The sequence below is a fragment of the Gopherus evgoodei genome, chromosome 2 (genome assembly GCF_007399415.2).
Source record: "Gopherus evgoodei ecotype Sinaloan lineage chromosome 2, rGopEvg1_v1.p, whole genome shotgun sequence".
Taxonomy (NCBI): Eukaryota; Metazoa; Chordata; order Testudines; family Testudinidae; genus Gopherus; species Gopherus evgoodei.
Genome location: NC_044323.1, coordinates 179,223,904 through 179,242,159, shown reverse-complemented (window position 1 = coordinate 179,242,159; position 18,256 = coordinate 179,223,904). Strand labels below are relative to the sequence as shown.

At 45.7% G+C, this 18,256-nt stretch overlaps 1 protein-coding gene across 4 annotated transcripts in view; it reads right to left on the bottom strand.

Moving 5' to 3' along the window:
* Positions 1–18,256, bottom strand: part of GCNT2 (glucosaminyl (N-acetyl) transferase 2 (I blood group)) — a 71,902-nt gene that overhangs the window by 31,025 nt on the left and 22,621 nt on the right. For 2 of the 4 annotated variants that reach the window (XM_030552384.1, XM_030552386.1), the window contains exon 1: positions 2,191–3,657. The exons of 1 other annotated variant lie outside the window; for it this stretch is intronic. In XM_030552384.1, the coding sequence (XP_030408244.1) occupies positions 2,191–3,115 (925 nt within the window). In that variant the 5' untranslated portion in view covers positions 3,116–3,657. Of the gene's footprint in view, positions 1–1,285; positions 1,337–2,190; positions 3,658–18,256 lie in introns of those variants that run through there. One more of the 4 variants, XM_030552387.1, reaches the window with a different exon arrangement.

The following is an 18,256-nucleotide window of genomic DNA, read 5'->3' as shown; positions in this document are numbered from 1 at the left end:
GTATGAGGCACTCCTTTCCCCTAGGCAATGAGTCTCCTGCCTATGCATTGCTCTTAACCTCAAATAGTCCTGAAGGGATGGAGTGGCTCAGGGAAGGAAGCTTGGGAATGGCAGGAATGAACTCAATTCTGAGCTTGGATCAAACCCACATAATAGCGTGTTGTGCTGTCACCTATCAGCCAGGTTGTTTTCTTTGGTTTCTTTTTTCATTGAAATTTGGATGATAAAAATACACATCTTCCAATGCTAACTATTGCATTTGCATTACTCAGGATTCATGCTGTTCTTTCACATCCTTGTATGACCCCAGGTGCTCTTGAGCCAGCCGTGGTACGTGTGCGTGCAAAAATGGAGGCTGATTTGACATGATATGTACATGGCATGAGCCTGCATATCTACATTCAGCTGTCTCTTCAGATCACAGAGATGCTGCACTGACGGAGGCTGATATGCTTTGAATTTCAAATCATAGTCTAAGATCAAACTTCCTCATGCTGTAAAAACAAGCAGGCAACAGATTGATCTATGGTGAACAGTCTTTTGCAGCTGTCTTTACTAGGTTATTTGCATGGTGTTAGGTGTATTTAACATATGATAAGATCACTTCTTTGCACATAGGGAGTATTTATATTTTACTGTTTATATTAATTTAAAAAGTAAGCATGCAGTAATTGCTGTGCAATGAAGCTGATTGTCTTTTCTCCTTTTATCTAATCAAATGGAAAAATGAGTTGGAATAAATCTAATTGCCAGAACTACTGTACATGTCATTCCTAGACAGGGGACTCATCCTTAAGTCTTAGACCCGCTGACATCAGTGGGAGCTTTTTGTCTTAATAAGGCCTGCAAACTTTGGGGCCAGACACATGTAGAATTACCTCTGGATGGCTGTGTGCAGAGTGAGACAAATCTAGATCCTCACCTTCACAGTTACTAGTCAGTATCGCTGTCAGCAGAATTGGAGTAATATTTGTGCTCAAGATAGATTTGGGGTGCACAAAACTTCTTGAGCAGTTTCCAGCATGGCAGTGTGCAGGAGTCATGTAGAGGTGAGACCAGGATAATATGGTAGAAAGAAAGGGCTGAATCAGAGGATTTTCCCCCTGCGGGGATCAGACTTTTATTTCTCTTTCACCCCAGCAAAGTGTACTAGAGCTGCAGAAGGTTAAAACTGTGGCTTTTCTGCCAGCACAGGGATGCTTTCTATAATCACCACTAGTGGAGATGTTCAGTGCTGGACACTGTGTCCCTAGATTTGGCCCCATATGGGTTTGTTGTTGAAGCATCTCAGTTCACAAAGGATGAAGATTTAATCCACAGGCCAGAAAGGCAATCCCTAAAAAAGTCAAGTGACACAAGGAATAATATTGAGATTTGAATGATAGCCACATCCTTAGCTGGTGTCACTCAAAGTTATTATAACGCCACCAATATGCACTAGTTGAAGTTCTGGCCCATTATAACTTTAAGTACTCTGAAAAATGTCCCTGCTACAACAGTGCTAGCTCTGGGATGCCCAACATTAAGGTCAAGTCTAAATAATCCTCAGTATCACAGTGATGCTTGCTAAATATGAAGACCAACAAACAGACCACAGACCTGTAACTTTACCATTTCGTCTGGGGTATATTTTTTTTTTAACAAGAATTCATAGTTAGTTAGTGGAAGTCACCTTGCATGATAGATGGGATTCTAGATCTATAGACTTTGCTATGGGAATAATGTGTGTAAATATGAGCAAAGAAGGCAACGTGACTTAGCCGATAAAGCGCTGAACCTGGGGGGGAGGGGGGTGATTCAGCAATCACGTGACTTCTCTATACTTCCGCTTCCCTATGAATAAAATTGAGATAATAATATTTAACTGGTCTACAAATGAAAAGCGTCCTATAGGAGCTTGGTAAGAAAGGACTGAATGAAACCGGACATAACTGGTCAGCCCCATGTGATTATCCTCGGGCAGTGCCATCCGTTTATGGCTTCATTTTTCTCATCTTTGCAAGGATAGACGGAATATAGGTTTCTATAGAACAAGAGCATCCTGAACGTTGACCTAAAGCAAATATAAAGGTATATAGCACAGAAACCAGTTCTGTTTCCTTTCCTCTCCTCTCTGTCTTCCCTAGCTCAGCAGGGCGCAAGCCAGCTTGTCCTATACACACGAATGAGTAATGACGTCATGCTACGTACCTTGTATCCGATTGAGTGTTACCCAGAAGTGTTCATCTGGACTGTAGCTGTCCTTGGACCACTCCAATAAATCAACAGCACGTTGATCATTGAGAACGAACTCGACAAATGGCTTTGTGACCGCGATATAAGCAGAGCCAAAGTAGATGGTCAGATTGTGTGGTGGGGACTGTTTCAACACATTGGTCTTTTTCATGTAAGAGGAGTCCGTCCCTATGTGCTCCTTATGGATATATTTGGTTCTTGAAATCACATGGGCAGGAGGCAGCACCCCAGGAGTGATATTTTTACCCTTATAGCCTTTCAGGTGCTGAACTATTTCCTTGTTGGTTTTCAAGGGGAAATCTTGTCCACACGCGTTGAGTAGGTACTTCCACCGAACTCCTGATTCCAGCAGGTCTTTCATGCAGTTCAAATCCGCCTGAAGTCTGGATATTCCAGCATAAATGACTGGCTCATTTTTTGAGGCAATAAACGCATTGGGGAAACAGTTCAACAATGTCTCCACGTCTTGCTTAAACTGAGCCGTTGCCTTCTCATCCACGTGGACACAGTAAACATTTTGGGGCATATAAATAGCCCTGAAGAGCCTCTCAAACGTATCAAATTCTTTATGCAAAGTTATGATATAAGCCAAAGGAAAGGCAGCTTCTTCTGCAGAGAGAGGGCTGGTTATATAGTGATTGTGCATTAAGTACTCACTGCAGGCAAAACTCCCCCGAGAGGTTTTCAGAAGGTTTCCCCAAACGAAAGCTTTCTTCCGTTCGATGAATGCATCACAGGCTCGACTCAGCAAGTAGCTTTCGTGACACATCGTTTGCCGGGGATATTTTTTTGACCGGTGCAACTCACCCTTGTGCAGCACAACGAAAACCATCGCGCCCAGGAGAGAAATGGCCAGGAGGTAACGCCTCTGCCGGCGCATTGTTGGTGGGTTTAAAATATTTCCCTCTGGAGTGACTGCCGGAAGCACAAAGCCGCCCACAACTCATCAAGTTATTCAGCCAGGCGGAAAAATCTCCAGCTTCCCACAAGTGTCCCGGGAGATCCGACGAGGATGATGTCTATTGTGCAGTCCGTTGCCTTGAGTGTTGGTTTCTTTTTCCGTCCCCTCTCTGAACAAGCGCTAATGCTCCGGCCACCGGCGCACACACCCGCTTTGTTCCGCTTACCCTCTCCAGGCTTCTTCTTCAGCTGGATCCCAGCAAGTGGCTTGGCTCAGCCGCCTGCCCGCTCTCTATTTGCATATGAAAGCGCCTCAGGCATGGTCCTGGCGTGATAGGACTCTCTGATTGGATCTGTTTCACCTCCGGCTCCCACTCCCTCTGAGCCAGCTATTCGCTCTAATGACGAGCTCGCCTGCTTTGCCCGGAGCCCTGTTGGTTCCGCCCAGCCCTCTGGTAGCTCTTAGCATATGAAAGAACAACAAACCTTGCGAGGCTGGTTCATTGTGTCCGCTCCTCGGGAGCCCCGGCCCCCCTGTGACAGCCTCAGACCCTCATTAAGGGTGGAATGCTGCTCCCACTGAACTGAACAGGGCTCCTAATGAACTCTTCATTCTTTCTGTTCGTTACTGTTGCCAGTACTGTTGCAGCAGATTTAGGGGATTTGCAGAGGGTCGCTTTCCCACCGGGAGAGAACCTGGGCAGCTAGACTCAGGGTATTACCTAATGTAAATTATTTATTTACAAAATCTAGTTTATCCTGAATCAGGATGTTCAAAACGGCCCTCGAGCAATTTCACTTGCAAAAGGCACCGATGCAGTTGAGGTAACTAGCCCTTCACAGCATATCTTGGGCAAGGTCCCCACTGTTTAACCCTCTCTATAAAGAGTTTCAAATAAAATTCTTACCTATCAGCAATTAATGATGTGACTTCATTAAAAAAAAGTGATCGAAGGAAACCTTTTTTCATTCAATGTACAATTAGCTGATGGAAATCACCACCGCAAGAAACTGCTGAGGCCAAATATTTTGCAGGATTCTAAAAGGTTTAAACATTTGCCCAGAGTAACAATAGAAAAGATGTAAAAGCAGCAAAGAATCCTGTGGCACCTTATAGACTAACAGAGGTTTTGGAGCATGAGCTTTCGTGGGTGAATACCCACTTCTTCAGATGCAACAGTATTCACCCACGAAAGCTCATGCTCCAAAACCTCTGTTAGTCTATAAGGTGCCACAGGATTCTTTGCTGCTTTTACAGATCCAGACTAACACGGCTACCCTCTGATAATAGAAAAGATGGTAAACAGCTGTTATGGTTTTTCTCTTTTTCTGCTTAGAGCATCTTCAGAAACTTGACAACTTGACATCATGACATCTAGAATGGGTCATGCACAGATCAGAAAAGACCAGTAACAAAAATAAGCAATATCAGAACTGATTCATAGAATATCAGGGTTGGAAGGGACCTCAGGAGGTCAGCTAATCTAACCTGCTGCTTAAAGCAGGGCCAATTGACAGACAGATTTTTGCCCTGGATCCCTAAATGGCTTCTTCAAGGATTGAGTTTACAACTGTGGCTTTAGCAGGCCAATGCTCAAACCACTGAGTTATCTCTCCCCCTCTGTATAGGCCTATTTACATAGGACTGCTCACTGCTCCATAAGCAAGGTACTATAAGGATGCAGAATCTGGCTCATAGATTTCTTCTCAGGATTTCCCATGGTACTATTCCCACAAATCTATTTTGTTTCCATCCCAATCTTTTTGGAGCATTTTTTTCTGCTTGGATGTTTTCTTGAGCAGATTGGGAGAGGCCACTTTCAACTGAGTCCAGTGGTGTGCCAACTGTTACACCGATGAGTGATGCTGTCTATCTTGCTCTCCCGTCACAACTCTGTCAGCCTCACCATCTGCAGTTGTGTTCTGTGGTTCGAGTGGTACTCAAATCAAGATTCAGGGCCAAATCCTCAGTTGTGCTTGTCATGGTATAATTCCCCACTCTGAACCTGAGGAAGTGGGTATTCACCCACAAAAGCTCATGCTCCAAAACGTCTGTTAGTCTAGAAGGTGCCACAGGATTCTTTGCTGCTTTTACAGATCCAGACTAACACGGCTACCCTCTGATACTCTGAACCTTAGCGTCCAAAAGATGGGGTACCAGCATGAATTCCTCTAAGCTCAATTACCAGCTTAGTACTTGTAGCATTGCCACCAACCAGGAATTCCAGTGCCTGGTACACTCTGGTCCCCCCCCAAAACCTTGCCCCGGGACCCCCAAGACCCAGTCCCTCTGGATCTTAACACAAGGAAAGTAAACCCTTTCCCTCACTGTTGCCTCTTCCAGACTTCCCCTCCCTGGGTTACCCTGGAAGATCACTGTGATTCAAACTCCTTGAATCTTAAAACAGAGAGGAAAATCCACCTTCCCCCCTCTTTCTCTCTCCCCCTCCCAGACTCTCCCTGAGGGAGAAGTAATCTTAACACAGAGAGAAAATTAACCTTTCTCTCCCCCTTCCCTCCTTTCTCCCCACCAATTCCCTGGTGGATCCAGAACCAGTCCCCTGGGGTCTCACCAAAATAAAAAAAAACAATCAGGTTCTTAAACAAGAAAAGTTTTTAATTAAAGAAAGAAAAAACAGTAAAAATTATCTTTGTAAATTTAAGATGGAATATGTTACAGGGTCTTTTGGCTGTAGACACTGGGAATACCCTCCCAGCCTAAGTATACAAGTACAAATTAAAATTCTTTCAGCAAAATACAAATTTGAACTCCTTCCAGCCAAATACACATTTGCAAATAAAGAAAACAAACATAAGCCTATCTCGCCTTATCTACCTAGTACTTACTATTCTGGACATATAAGAGACTGTATCAGAGAGATTGGAGAGAAACCTGGTTGCACGTCTGGTCACTCTCAGAACCCAGAGAAAACAACCACCAAAAACTAACTGCACACACAAAAACTTCCCTCCCTCAAGATTTGAAAGTATCCTGTCCCCTGATTGGTCCTCTGGTCAGGTGACAGCCAGGCTCACTGATCTTGTTAACCCTTTCCAGGCAAAAGAGATATGAAGTACTTCTGTTCTGTTAACTCTTACTTATCTGTTTATGACCGTGCTGAGTTCACAAATGACACAACTTGTGGGGGGGGGGGGGGCATCTTCCTGCTGCTTTGATGCTAAGGCCACCTGGAGACCATTCTCCTGGCTGAAGTTCTAAAAGGGCATAATGTGGTCCAGCCCTGGCCTCAAAATGTCTTTTCCTCCTGCAACCTCATCATGCCCCCCTAGCCAACTCTGTTGGCTTTAGGCCACTTGCCAGATTATCCTATACCAAGAGAAATACTGGTTGACTTTTTAGGACAGTTTTCTAGCCATTTTCTGAGATTCTGGCCCTCTGTTTCCCTAGTACCTCCTCAGATCATCTTTATGCATAACTTCGTGCCTGGTCCTGCGGCCTAATGGGATTCCATACATCACTTCATTTATTTGTGTCAGTGCTTTATGGGAGAGTGGATGAAATAATATCTTTAATTGGACCAACTTCTGTTGGTGAGAGAGGCAAGCTTTTGAGTTGCATTTCTTCAGGTCTTCAGTGACACAGCTAAATGGGAGGTGGAACAGATTGTTTAACATAAATAGTTAGCATGTATTGTAAGAGACTATTCAACGTAGAGTGGTAGAGTGTCCCATTAACACCTCTAGTCATAGGACAAAAAGCGGGCTTAGTGTATTGGATAAAATCTGTTTCTGACCCGTTTTATGTAATGTTCATCTTGGATTTGTAATAGGACAGCTAAGCCTCCATCTTGGGTACCCTTCTCCTCAGATGATTTAGTGCCCTTTCAGCCTTTTTCAAATCAAGGAGGAGAAAGGTCAGGGCAGTTAGAGTCATGTGACAGCCATAATCTGCCTAACAACTGCAGGTTATTTAGTGAGTGGCATACCTGTCACTCAGGGCTGTCCATCTGAGTGGCAGACAGGGTCCCACACAGTTCAGCTAGCTGCTCAGAGCCCCAGAGAGACTAGGACCAGGGCTGGTGTAACCACTAGGCAAACTAGGCATCCAACTAGGGTGCCAAGATTTGGAGGCGCCAAAAAGTGGGCTGCGCTGTTTCTCAGGCAGCTGCTTGGCCACCTCTGCTCCCGCTAGGCCCTGGCTTGGGCGTTGCTTGGCAGAGGGATGCCAGCTCTGAGGGGAGGAAGCCGGTAGGTGTGGAACGGGTCCAGGTCCGCCCCATATGGCAGGATGGGGCTGGAGATGGAGCCGCTGCTCCAGGCCTGGAACTACTTCAGGTGGCAGAAGTTCCAGCTCTGTGCAGATCTCTGCTCCCAGCTCCTGGAGAAATCCCCCGGACACCAGGTACCGGGCCCAGCTGTGGGGGTAGGGGCGCTGTGTGATTGATAGGTGAGTGGAGGCTGAGGTCCCAGACTCCCGGGCGAGCTGGAGCAGGGGTAAGAGTAGGCGGGCGCCAGGGCGTCAGTGCCCCCCTTCACTCGGGGTGGCCGGAGTGTGCCCGCATAGTAGGGTTTGTAGCTACACCTGGTGAACCCAGCTTTCCCCTGGCCCCCAACATCATCACTTTCCTGCCTCCAATCCAGCCTGGGACTGAGTTGCTCAAGGAAGTACATGAGCATTGGTGCTTAGGGGAGCCATGCTTCCTACAAGGGAGGCTCGGGCAGCTTCTCTGTTTTATCACCTTTTGCCATCCTGGCCTTCCAAACATAGCTGTCCCAAGTGGGCGACTGTCTCTTAATGACAGAGGAGTGAGTGTAAACCAATAAATTGCATCAGTCACCTAGACTAATTTAATCAATATAGAAGGTGGACCAATACAAGATATTACCTAACTGACTTTGTCTCTCTAATATCCTGGGACCAACACGACAACATCAACATTGCAAAATAATGTTAGCTAGTTCTTATATATTGCTTACTAGTAGACAGGGGCGGCTCCAGGCCCCAGCATGCCAAGTGCGTGCTTGGGGCGGCATGCCACGGGGGGCGCTCTGCCAGTCGCCGGGAAGGTGGCAAGTGGCTCCGGTGGACCTCCCGCAGGCATGCCTGCAGGAGGTCCACTGGAGCTGCCTGCCACCCTCCTGGCAACTGGCAGAGCGCCCCTGCGGCACACAGCCCTGCTTGGGGGGGCGAAATGTCTAGAGCCACCCCTGTTAGTAGATCTCACAGAAGTACTATTAACTTGATAACTTGACTGAGCAAGAATAAAAATCAAAAACTTGAATGTATGTCTGCTGTCCCCATTTGGATTCTTGGTCTCTGTAGCGAGGCAGACTGGCTCCCCGCCATGCCTGAGAGGGCCGAGCCAGAATGGACGCCGACTTGGGTGGAGCCACCGCCGCCTGTTCCTGTCCCCTGGAAGTCAAGAGGCAGGACAGGAAGTATAAAGGCCCAGCCCCAGCGCTCAGTTGACTTCTGGTCGCTGGAGAGGACAGATGCTGGCACCGAACTCCCGCTGGGCCGAGCTGGCCCTGTGCTCACTACCCGGAGGAGGACCGGCGAGCCGGCCCCGGGCTCACTACCCAGAGGAGGACCGGCCGAGCCGGCCCTGAGCTCGCTACCTGGAGGAGGACTGGCCAAGCCGGCCCCGGGCTCGCTACCTGGAGGAGGACCGGCCGGGCCTTCCCCTCACCCGGTACCCTGAGGAGCTGCCTGAATCATCCCGCATCCAGTATCCCGAGGACCAGCCTCGCTTACCCAACACTCAGTATCCTGAGGAGCCCATGGTGTGGGACATCACGGAAGACGCAGGTGATCCACAGGTACCAAGAGGGGGGGAGATTGGAAGTGGCCTGGGGGTAGCTGACCCTAGTCTGGCTCCAGGAGACCCTGAACCAATGTCAGTGTGTTGTGGCCAGGATCCCCACTGACACAGCAGCAGACTGCCAGCCGCTGTTAGGGCCTCGGGCTGGGACGCAGTGGAGTGGGAAGGCCTGCGTTCCCCTTGCCACCCTTCCGGGGTGGCAGACTCCCCCTCTCACTGGCCTGAGGAGGTTTTTCTCCTAGACTTTGAACTGTTTGTTTGCTCAGTCCCTGCCTAAGGGCCTGAGCCCTGAACTGCCTGTCGCCCCACCCTGCCCAAGGGCCTGGGCTTATATACTGTTTGTTTGCTCAGCCCCTGCCTAAGGGCCTGAGCCCTGAAATGCCTGTCGCCCCTTCCTGCCCAAGGGCCTAGGCTTATGTACTGTTGTTTGCTCAGCCCCTGCCTGAGGGCCTGAGCGCCTGACTGTTTTCCTGCCTCACCCGGGTAGGTCGACAGCTCACCCAAACTCGAGTAGTGAGGTGGACTGGCTCCCAGCCGCGCCTGAGAGGGCCGAGCCCCCACACCGGACCGTTACAGTCTCTATTAACATACTTGCACTCAACTACTACACACCATTAGTGAGCGCATATTTGCACTGGACTACGAGGTTAAGCAGAGATGCGTGGGCAAGCACTGAATACGTACCTGAGGGAGAAGATCTCCCTCTTAGACAGAAGACCTGCCCAGAGGACCTGTCCAGAGGGAGAAGAATACCCAGTTCCTGAGTTCCTTTTTGGTGTCCAGAGCCCCTGATTTTCACCACTATCCCTGTCAGTATCCTGAGTTTTTGTCATTGAGTCCCTGTCTTCAGGATATGGTATTGTAATAACCATTGTGGTTTTCCTCTGTTTTACATCCATAGGTTAAGGGGGTTTAAGGGCTTTGAGCTTCATGCTCTGGTAACTGTTAACAACCGAGAGTGTCTTCCTTATGCTGTTTATTATCTGAAGGGGGTCCTTGTCTCGTTTACTGACTAGTGGCATAATAAATATGTGTGTGTTACATCTTATTCTGCCTCTGTCTTACTAAATCACCTGATGATAGATGTGAGATTGGGTGGGATTTACAGAGAGCCCATCTTCTGATCTGTGTAGACCATAGTTAAAATTTTTAGGCTAACAAGTGGACAACAGATTGCTGTAATAAGCCATAAATCCAGTGTCTCTGTTCAGTCTATGGTTTTTAGTGTTGAGCAGAGTAATGAATTTAAGATTCCAGGCTCATCTTCTGAAAGCGTTGTGCAGGTTTCCTTTGAGGATGAGAACAGATATAGTGATTGCTTTTTGAAAAGTGTTCATCACCCAAAGGTGATAGGGTATTTTTGTCTTTTATCATTTTACTGTGTAGTGATAGTCGGGTTTCATGAACATAGTTGTTATTGGGGCATTTAGTGCACTAAATGAGGTACACCACATGTTGTGATAGGCATGTGTAGGATCCATGGATCTTGAAAGCAGTGTTGCCAACTCTCATGATTGTTTATTGTGATAATTATTGTTTTCCTTAAAGCCTCAGCTCCCAGGGTCAAGTGGATATGTTATTATTTCAGCTTTGTTCTTAAAGAAAAGATAAGTTTCTACCCTTTGTGGCTGATGAGAAAGCTTCGAAATGTGATCCCTACAGGCTCAAAAAGCAGAAGGTAAATAAAAAGAACACCACATCTATTATTTTTATGTAATCTTATGTTTTTAAAGCCAATCTTCTTGGGGTTTTTTTTGTTTTTTTTTGGTGGGCCTGACTTGATTTTTGAACATTTGGGGTTGGCAATATTGTGAAAGGTGTGTTGTTGGGGGTGCTGATCACTGTAGCGGTGGAGATTATGCCTCCAGTTTTTGTATCTGTTGTCACAGGGTCTGGTGCAGCTTTGAATTACTGTGTCCTGGTCTGTGGAGAGCTTGCTTCTCATGATGAGCTTGAGGGGCTGTTTGAAGGCCAGAAGTGGGGTTCAAGAAAGATTTCCTTCAGGATGGGGTCCCAGTCAAGTATGGATCCCTCCTAAGAGCTCCTACCCTTCTTTCCTCTGATGTTTACAGAATAAAACTTGGTACCTTTCTTTTAAAAGTTTCCTCAGTGTGACACCTTATCACTTTATCAGAGGTTATTTGTGGCAAATGTGTGAGATTTTTCCATTTGGGATTGTAGAGTTCCTACATATTCCAAAATGGTCCAAATTCCTTTGTTCCGCCTGCAGAATTCCATGCGAACTGTATGTTGGATTCCTTAGCTCATGTCTAAACACCAGAAATGCTGGGGTACATTGTATGTCCTCATAAGTTGTTGTTCTCTAAAGGAATGGAATATGCTGGTTCCAGTCCCTTGGTTGTTGTGAAAAGGGAGCTGGGTGAACCATTCTACCATTTAATCATATTGTAGGGGCACTGAGGTTGTGTGAGTTTGGATTTAAACTTTTTAAGCAGGCTACTAAGATCCTCGGAGTCCACCACAGTGTTTCTTTTGTTCAATGTGTGACTCACCGGGAAGCCCAAAGCTAATAAGGAACAGGTGCACTAGAACTTTAGCTTTATTCGCAGTCTCTCAGTTTTGTATTGAGAATTTGTGTGTGTGTGTCCATGGTTACTAACAGTTTATTGGTTGCTGGACACCATCTCAGGCAAAGGCTCAAGCACATCAACAGCAGTACGTTTCATAGGTGCCCCATCAATGCACTGCTACCACAGGTGCTCTCTTGCCTTAGAAAGGCTCTTTCCCCCCCACACCCCAGTGCAAGCCTGACATTATCTACACTAATTTTCTACATTCTGTTAGCATTTCACCCATTACAACTATCCTTTAGCTTGGCTAGGGTTTTTAATCACACTCCCCAGAAAATGAACAACCAATCCGTTTTTCAGGACTTTCCAAAACTAGGACGAAAAAAATGCATTAGAAGGTGATCTCTGAGGGTAACGCTTGCTAAAGGCAGACTGCACAGTTTCAAATGTTCCAGGAAAACATACTGTTTGGCCCTGATCCTGCAGCCTTACTCACACAAGCAGTTCTTGCTCAGAGTCCTAGCTATTTCAGTGGGACTGTTCATATGAGCAACATCTCCTGGGAGTAAAGGTTGCATGCTCAGGACCCTTCTGGCTAAATATAAGAGGAAGGATAGCTCAGTGGTTTGAGCATCAGTCTGCTAAACTCAGGGTTGTGAGTTCAATCCTTTAGGGGGCCATTTAGGGAATTGGGGTAAAAATCTGTCTGGAGATTGGTCTCCCTTTGAGCAGGGGGTTGGACTAGATGATCTCCTGAGGTCTTTTCCAGCCCTGATGTTCTGTGATTCTCTTCCATCTAGACTGGAGACAGTGGGGCTGCTACTAAGTATTTTGACAGTGACTGCTGCTGAAACATATATCTGAGAACAACTCTTGTTATAAACTACACTTCCCACTCTTGGCAAACAATTGTTTAAATGAAAGGATAATGATACGATAAGCATGAGTAGAAATATTTCATGGCAGGGTAAATAGCCCTTTCCTTCTAACAATATTACATTGATCACGCTCAAGTGTAAATGATGCCAGGATTTCAAAATAAAGCTTAATTTGCTTGTTTATAGCCACTGAAGCTTAAGTGCTGTATTCAGTGGGAGTGTGTATAGCTGGGGACAGAACTAGGTTTAAGAAATGTACTAAGTAAATATTATCCATTGATCACAGTGTAGAGTTGAGTCATGTTTTCAGGAAGATTTTCTTTTCTTTTCTTTTCTTTTTTTTTATAGAGTGGAGCTAAAACATGGACCTTGTTCTTTTGCCTATACCTAGGGCCTGATTCTCCTCTTGCTGACCCTGGTTCTCCACTGATGTAACTTTCTTGACTTCAGTAGAGTTGCACCTGATTTACAGTCATGTGAGAGCAAAGTCAGACTTATAGAATTTAAAAATAATACTTTGGGCTAAATTCTGCCCTCAGTTAACATCAGTGGTGTAACTAAAGGCAGAATTTGGCCCAAATGGATTAAATTAATTTAAGTGAAAAATTATATCAGAGCCTTATCCTGTATATGGTTGTGACGGGAGCGTACTGTAACCCCTATATTCCTCATTTTCATCTAATCATGATCTTACATATAAAATAAGCCTTGTAAGGTATCAGGGGAAAGGTTATGATCTGCTGAAAGTCACTTCTCTATCCACAGATGTATATCAGTAATGCATTGATGTTATGAGAATTGTGTAGTATGGTTGTCACTAAAACATGCTGTGCATTGGGGGAATCAGCCAGATATTAGCTCCCCAGAGGCAACAGCAAGGAAAGTAGCCAATACCCGGGTGGACTGTCAATCAATCCATCAACAGCCATTGACCAGCAAGGGTGCTACAATACGCTGACTCACCTGCAAGAGGCCACACCAGGGGATTTCTCAATCTTGCTTGGAGACACTCAGTAATGCTCACCTGACTCTGAAGGTGGGGGGGAGGGGCAAAGCCAAGAGGGAAGAAAGGTCATGATAAAGGGTAGAGACATTTGCCATGTTCTTCCTCTCTTCCACCTACATCTACAGACTCCACCACCACCAAGCGACTGAAGCACTGATCAAAAGGGAGAGCCTGGCTGAAGAGCAACCAGCCAGTCTGTGGTCAGAAATATCTAAGTTTGTAAGGGCACTGAAAGTATTAAGATCAGCATAGAATGTGTTTTGCTTTTATTTCATTTGACCAAATCAAGCTTGTTATGCTTTAATTATTAATCACTTAACATCTATCTTTATAGTTAATAAATCTGTTTGCTTATTCAGTGCATTTGGTTTGAAGTGTGTCAGAGACTCCCCTTGGGATAACAGGGCTGGTAGATATCAATTTCTTTGTTAAATTGACAAACTTGCAGTGTCTAGCAGGTGTAACTGGACACTGCAAGACAGAGGTTCCTAAGGTTGTATCTGTGACCGGAGAAATTGGCTAGTGTCATTTGGTTGTAAGTAGCTGGGAGCAGCTACCATGCCAGAGGCTGTGTGTGACCAGCCCAGGAGCGGGGGTTCTCACAGCTGTGCAGGCTAAGGCTGGCTCCCAGAGCCAAGGATTGGAGTGACGTAGCAGATCACCGGTCCAGATAACACCAGAGGGGAACATCACAATGTTGCTTCCAGACAGGTGCTGAGTGCTTGCCACTCTTATTGTCTTTATTGGGAGGCAATTCCATGTATCTGAGGGAAGAATGAGCCCACTCAATTTGGCATCACCCTCCAGCCACAGGAGCATTTTAACTTGATTGCACACAGTGTGCTTTCTCTGTATGAAGAGGCAAATATTAACAGTAGCAGGGCTGGTTGCAGAATAATGCCTGAAGAACATGTGGGAGAATTCCATGGTCTGGTTCTGCAGCCATTCCATGGAAGTTGCACAAGTGAAGTAGCCTTATGTTCCCCTCAACTCCAGGGGAACAGATCAGACCCTCTAGCACCTACCCTTCCCCAACCCAGAAGACTGGACTGCTTGCACAGTTCCCTAGAATCCAGCCACCTCACTTCCACAGTGGAACCACACCATTTTCACTGCCACAAGGATATCTGTAGCCATGGAGGTGTGGGCTGCATTGGACTGTAGTTGATTATTGTATCAATGTAAAGTTCAAGGAAACTAATAGTATGCTATACTGTATTATACCAGTTGGCCACCCAGAGCCAGTGTGTGTAAAATACCTTATTTAAACTAATATAAACCTGGCAGAGCATTAAAGGATCTTGTGATGATGAACACATCTGTTGGTATAAGCAAATTCTGTGACCAGTCAGTGTCTGGTACAGAAGTATATTGCAGAAAAATTATTAACAAATCCCTTTTGTCCTCATAGCAAAATGGAGCTAAAACTTCCTTAATATGTTGAACAAATGACTGAGAACAGGAAACACAGTATAGCTCTTATAATTATGAATTGACACCTCAAACCTGGGAGGCGAGAGAAGTGGAATGGTGATGGTGTGCTCAGGGAGGAGGCGGAGCAGAGATGAGCTGGGACGGGAAGCTGCCACACGGCTCCCTGGGCTGCGGGGAGCTGCCACAGGGGAGCACCTTAGGGCATAAGCGGGGGGCAGAGAGCTGCCACTGGGCTTGTGGGGGAGGGGGGTAAGGTGGAAGTTTCGCCTAGGGCACGAAACATCCTTGCACCCACCCTGCTGCATGTATTTTCACTGGTAGATTTTTAGATGCCTAGAAGACTTTACCAGCAGAAATTTAGGCACCTACAGATTTACAAGGGAGATGAGCAGGAGCTTTACAGATCTACAGATTGGATATAGCCACATAAAGTGGGGGGATTTAGCCCACACACTAGCATTTCTTGGTGGTTTAACACTGTGAATGCTACCACATTTTGGATCCTTCTTGTTGGTAGAGACACTGGGCCAGATCCTCAGCTGTTATAAACTGGCATTATCAATTTCACAGTGGGTTGAGGACTTGAGAAATTCAAAGGTAAATCTTGGTAGACATGATACACAATTATATGTGAATTCTTAAGATGATGATGGGCACATAGCTTGGCTTGGCAGGGTGGAAAGGAAACTGAGTGGTTCAGGACATTGCCGATGAGATACAGAGCCTTTCACTTCTAGGTCAGGAGAGAAGCCTTAGGAGGAGGGTTTGAGTCTTTCTTTAAAAACACATGAAGTGGCTGCTAGAGCTGGCTGGAGAAAGTTGATGGAGGAAAAAGTGGAAATAAACAATGAAAAGTTTTGAAACTCCTATCTCCCCTTCCTTTCCATGTTTTAATAAGCTGGTCAAATAATGGTTATTATCTCAAAAGCTCCACCCTAGCACTGAGGAGTTCTGGGTTCAAACCCCTGGTATGCCACAGACTTCCTGTGTGACCTTCACTTATTCTCTGTGTTTTTCAGTTACCCATTTATAAAATAGGGATAACAGTACTTCACAACACCTCTTTGAGATAGGCAAAATAAACACATTAAAGACTAAAAACTGCTCAGCTGCTATACTTCTAAATTGTACTTAGGAAGTATTTGTACTGTGTGGGTTAAAATAGCATGACTTCCTCCTCTTGCTGGCTTGACTGAGGGTATGGCTACACTTGCAGCTGTACAGCGCTGGGAGTTACAGCTGTCTTCGTACAGCTATGTAGGGAAAGCGCTGCAGTGTGGCCACACTGACAGCTACCAGCGCTGCAGTGTGGCCACATTTGCAGCATTTGCAGCGCTGTTGAGAGTGGTGCATTGTGAGCAGCTATCCCAGCGTTCAAGTGGCTGCAACGTGCTTTTCAAAACAGGGGGGTGGGATGGAGTGTGACAGAGAACCAGGGGAGACAGAGAGAGTAGATTTTTGGAGCTGACACTGTTCTCAGCTCCCTGCCTTGCACGTTCTAAGGACTGGAAGATACACAGCACCTACCTTCAATCATTTTAAAAGTTTCAACCCCTTTCCCCACCCTTCTCATTCACTAAATGCAAATTATGCACTCCTAAATAGCCTTCAGACCACATAAGCAGCTGCTCAACATGGACTCCCCTCTCTCCTCAAGCAAACAGCTGTGAACATTCCGAAGCAATTCCCCTGCTTCCGCTCCTGGCTCGCTGGAGCAAAGAGCAGCTGTGTTTGTTTTTTAGATAAGTAGCTCCGGGGAGCTCGGAGTTTAGCTATTCTTCCAGTTTGTTGTGGACAGGAATTCTGGGATACCTCCTAATATCCTGGAGGCCAATAACAGCACTTTTGGTGGCCACACTTGATGAGCAGCGCTGCATCACCAGCGCTGCAATCGTAACACCCCAAGCAGACCAGGTGTACAGCCAGCGCTCCAGCCAGGGAGTTGCAGCGCTGGATGTGCCTTGCAGGTGTGGACAGTTACTAAGTTGCAGCGCTGTAAACCTACCACCAGCGCTGCAACTCTCCAGTGTAGCCAAGCCCTGAGTAAACAGTGGTCTCCTACAGTTCTCATTTCTCTTTGACTGGTGTGGTGAGAGCTCCACACTCTCTTTCAACATGTGGTAACCAGTGTGAGTGGTGCTGGTGTTTGTGACAAGGCATGTTCCCCTCTTAAGGACAAGCTGCACGTCCAGCACTGCCTTGTTATTGTTTCTACCCAGAACCAAGGCATTCTGGGGGTTGTAATTCCTATGGGAATTTGAGGGTACAGAAAAGTATGCTGGGAAAGGTGCCAGACTAGTGTAGACAAGCCCTTAATATCAGTGGAATACAAAAGTTTACACTTGCTAATGACCTGTCTGGATTTGATGTCTCTTGTGTCCAACAAATATTTAAAGTGTGGTTCTGCTCTGAAAAGTGACTTGGTAAAAAAATATCATCTTGGAACTTCTCCATAATTGTCACAATGATTACAAATCAGATTTAGTCAACTAACAAATAGAAAGATGCATTCAGAAAGTCAAGCTCCATCCTTTCACGGTTAATTCATCACTAGCAATAAAGATTCAGCAATTAGAATTTAGTTACCAGTTCTGTGGCCAATGTGTAATCCAGAACTGAATCCATCTAATTCTCATATAGTTGTGTTGGCTCTGTTGAGCGAACATGAAAAAACTTATTGTTGTCACCAAAATAATGAGATGTGACTCTAGGTGCGAAATCCTCGCCCCCTGAAGTCAGTGGTAAAACTCCAATTGCTTTCAGTGGGGTCAGGTTTTCACCCATGGTCTACAATTGGAATAGGATGTCTATTTAAGTAAAAAGATGCCATTTTTATGAAGTCACTTCTCAAAGCAAACTCACACCTTAGGCACAGATGTGAAACTGTTTTTCAATGTGTTTACCTATTAAATTACAAATTGTTCTAGTAAAACATTTGTTTTGGCTTTGAGGATATGTTCACTTCCTTTCAGCATTCTCGGTAGTTTGAGAACAAGTGACATAATCTTAAAAGAAAAGCAATCCATTTGTAAATGGAAATAGCTCCTTAGTTTTATCAGGATTAGTATCATAAGCGAATTTCCTGTCTGTGAAACCTTTAGCACAAAGGGCTGCCTTTAAACATAAGAATGGCCGTACCGGGTCAGACCAAAGGTCCATCTAGCCACGTATCCTGTCTACTGACAGTGGCCAATGCCAGGTGCTCCAGAGGGAGTGAACCTAACAGGCAATGATCAAGTAATCTCTCTCCTGCCATCCTCTGACAAACAGAGACTAGGGACACCATTCCTTACCCATCCTGGCTAATAGCCATTTATGGACTTAACCACCATGAATATTCAGTTCTCTTTTAAACACTATTATAGTCCTAGCCTTCACAACCTCCTCAGGAAAGGGGTTCCACAAGTTGACGTTGCGCTGTGTGAAGAACTTCCTTTTATTTGTTTTAAACCTGCTGTCTATTAATTTCATTTGGTGACCCCTAATCCT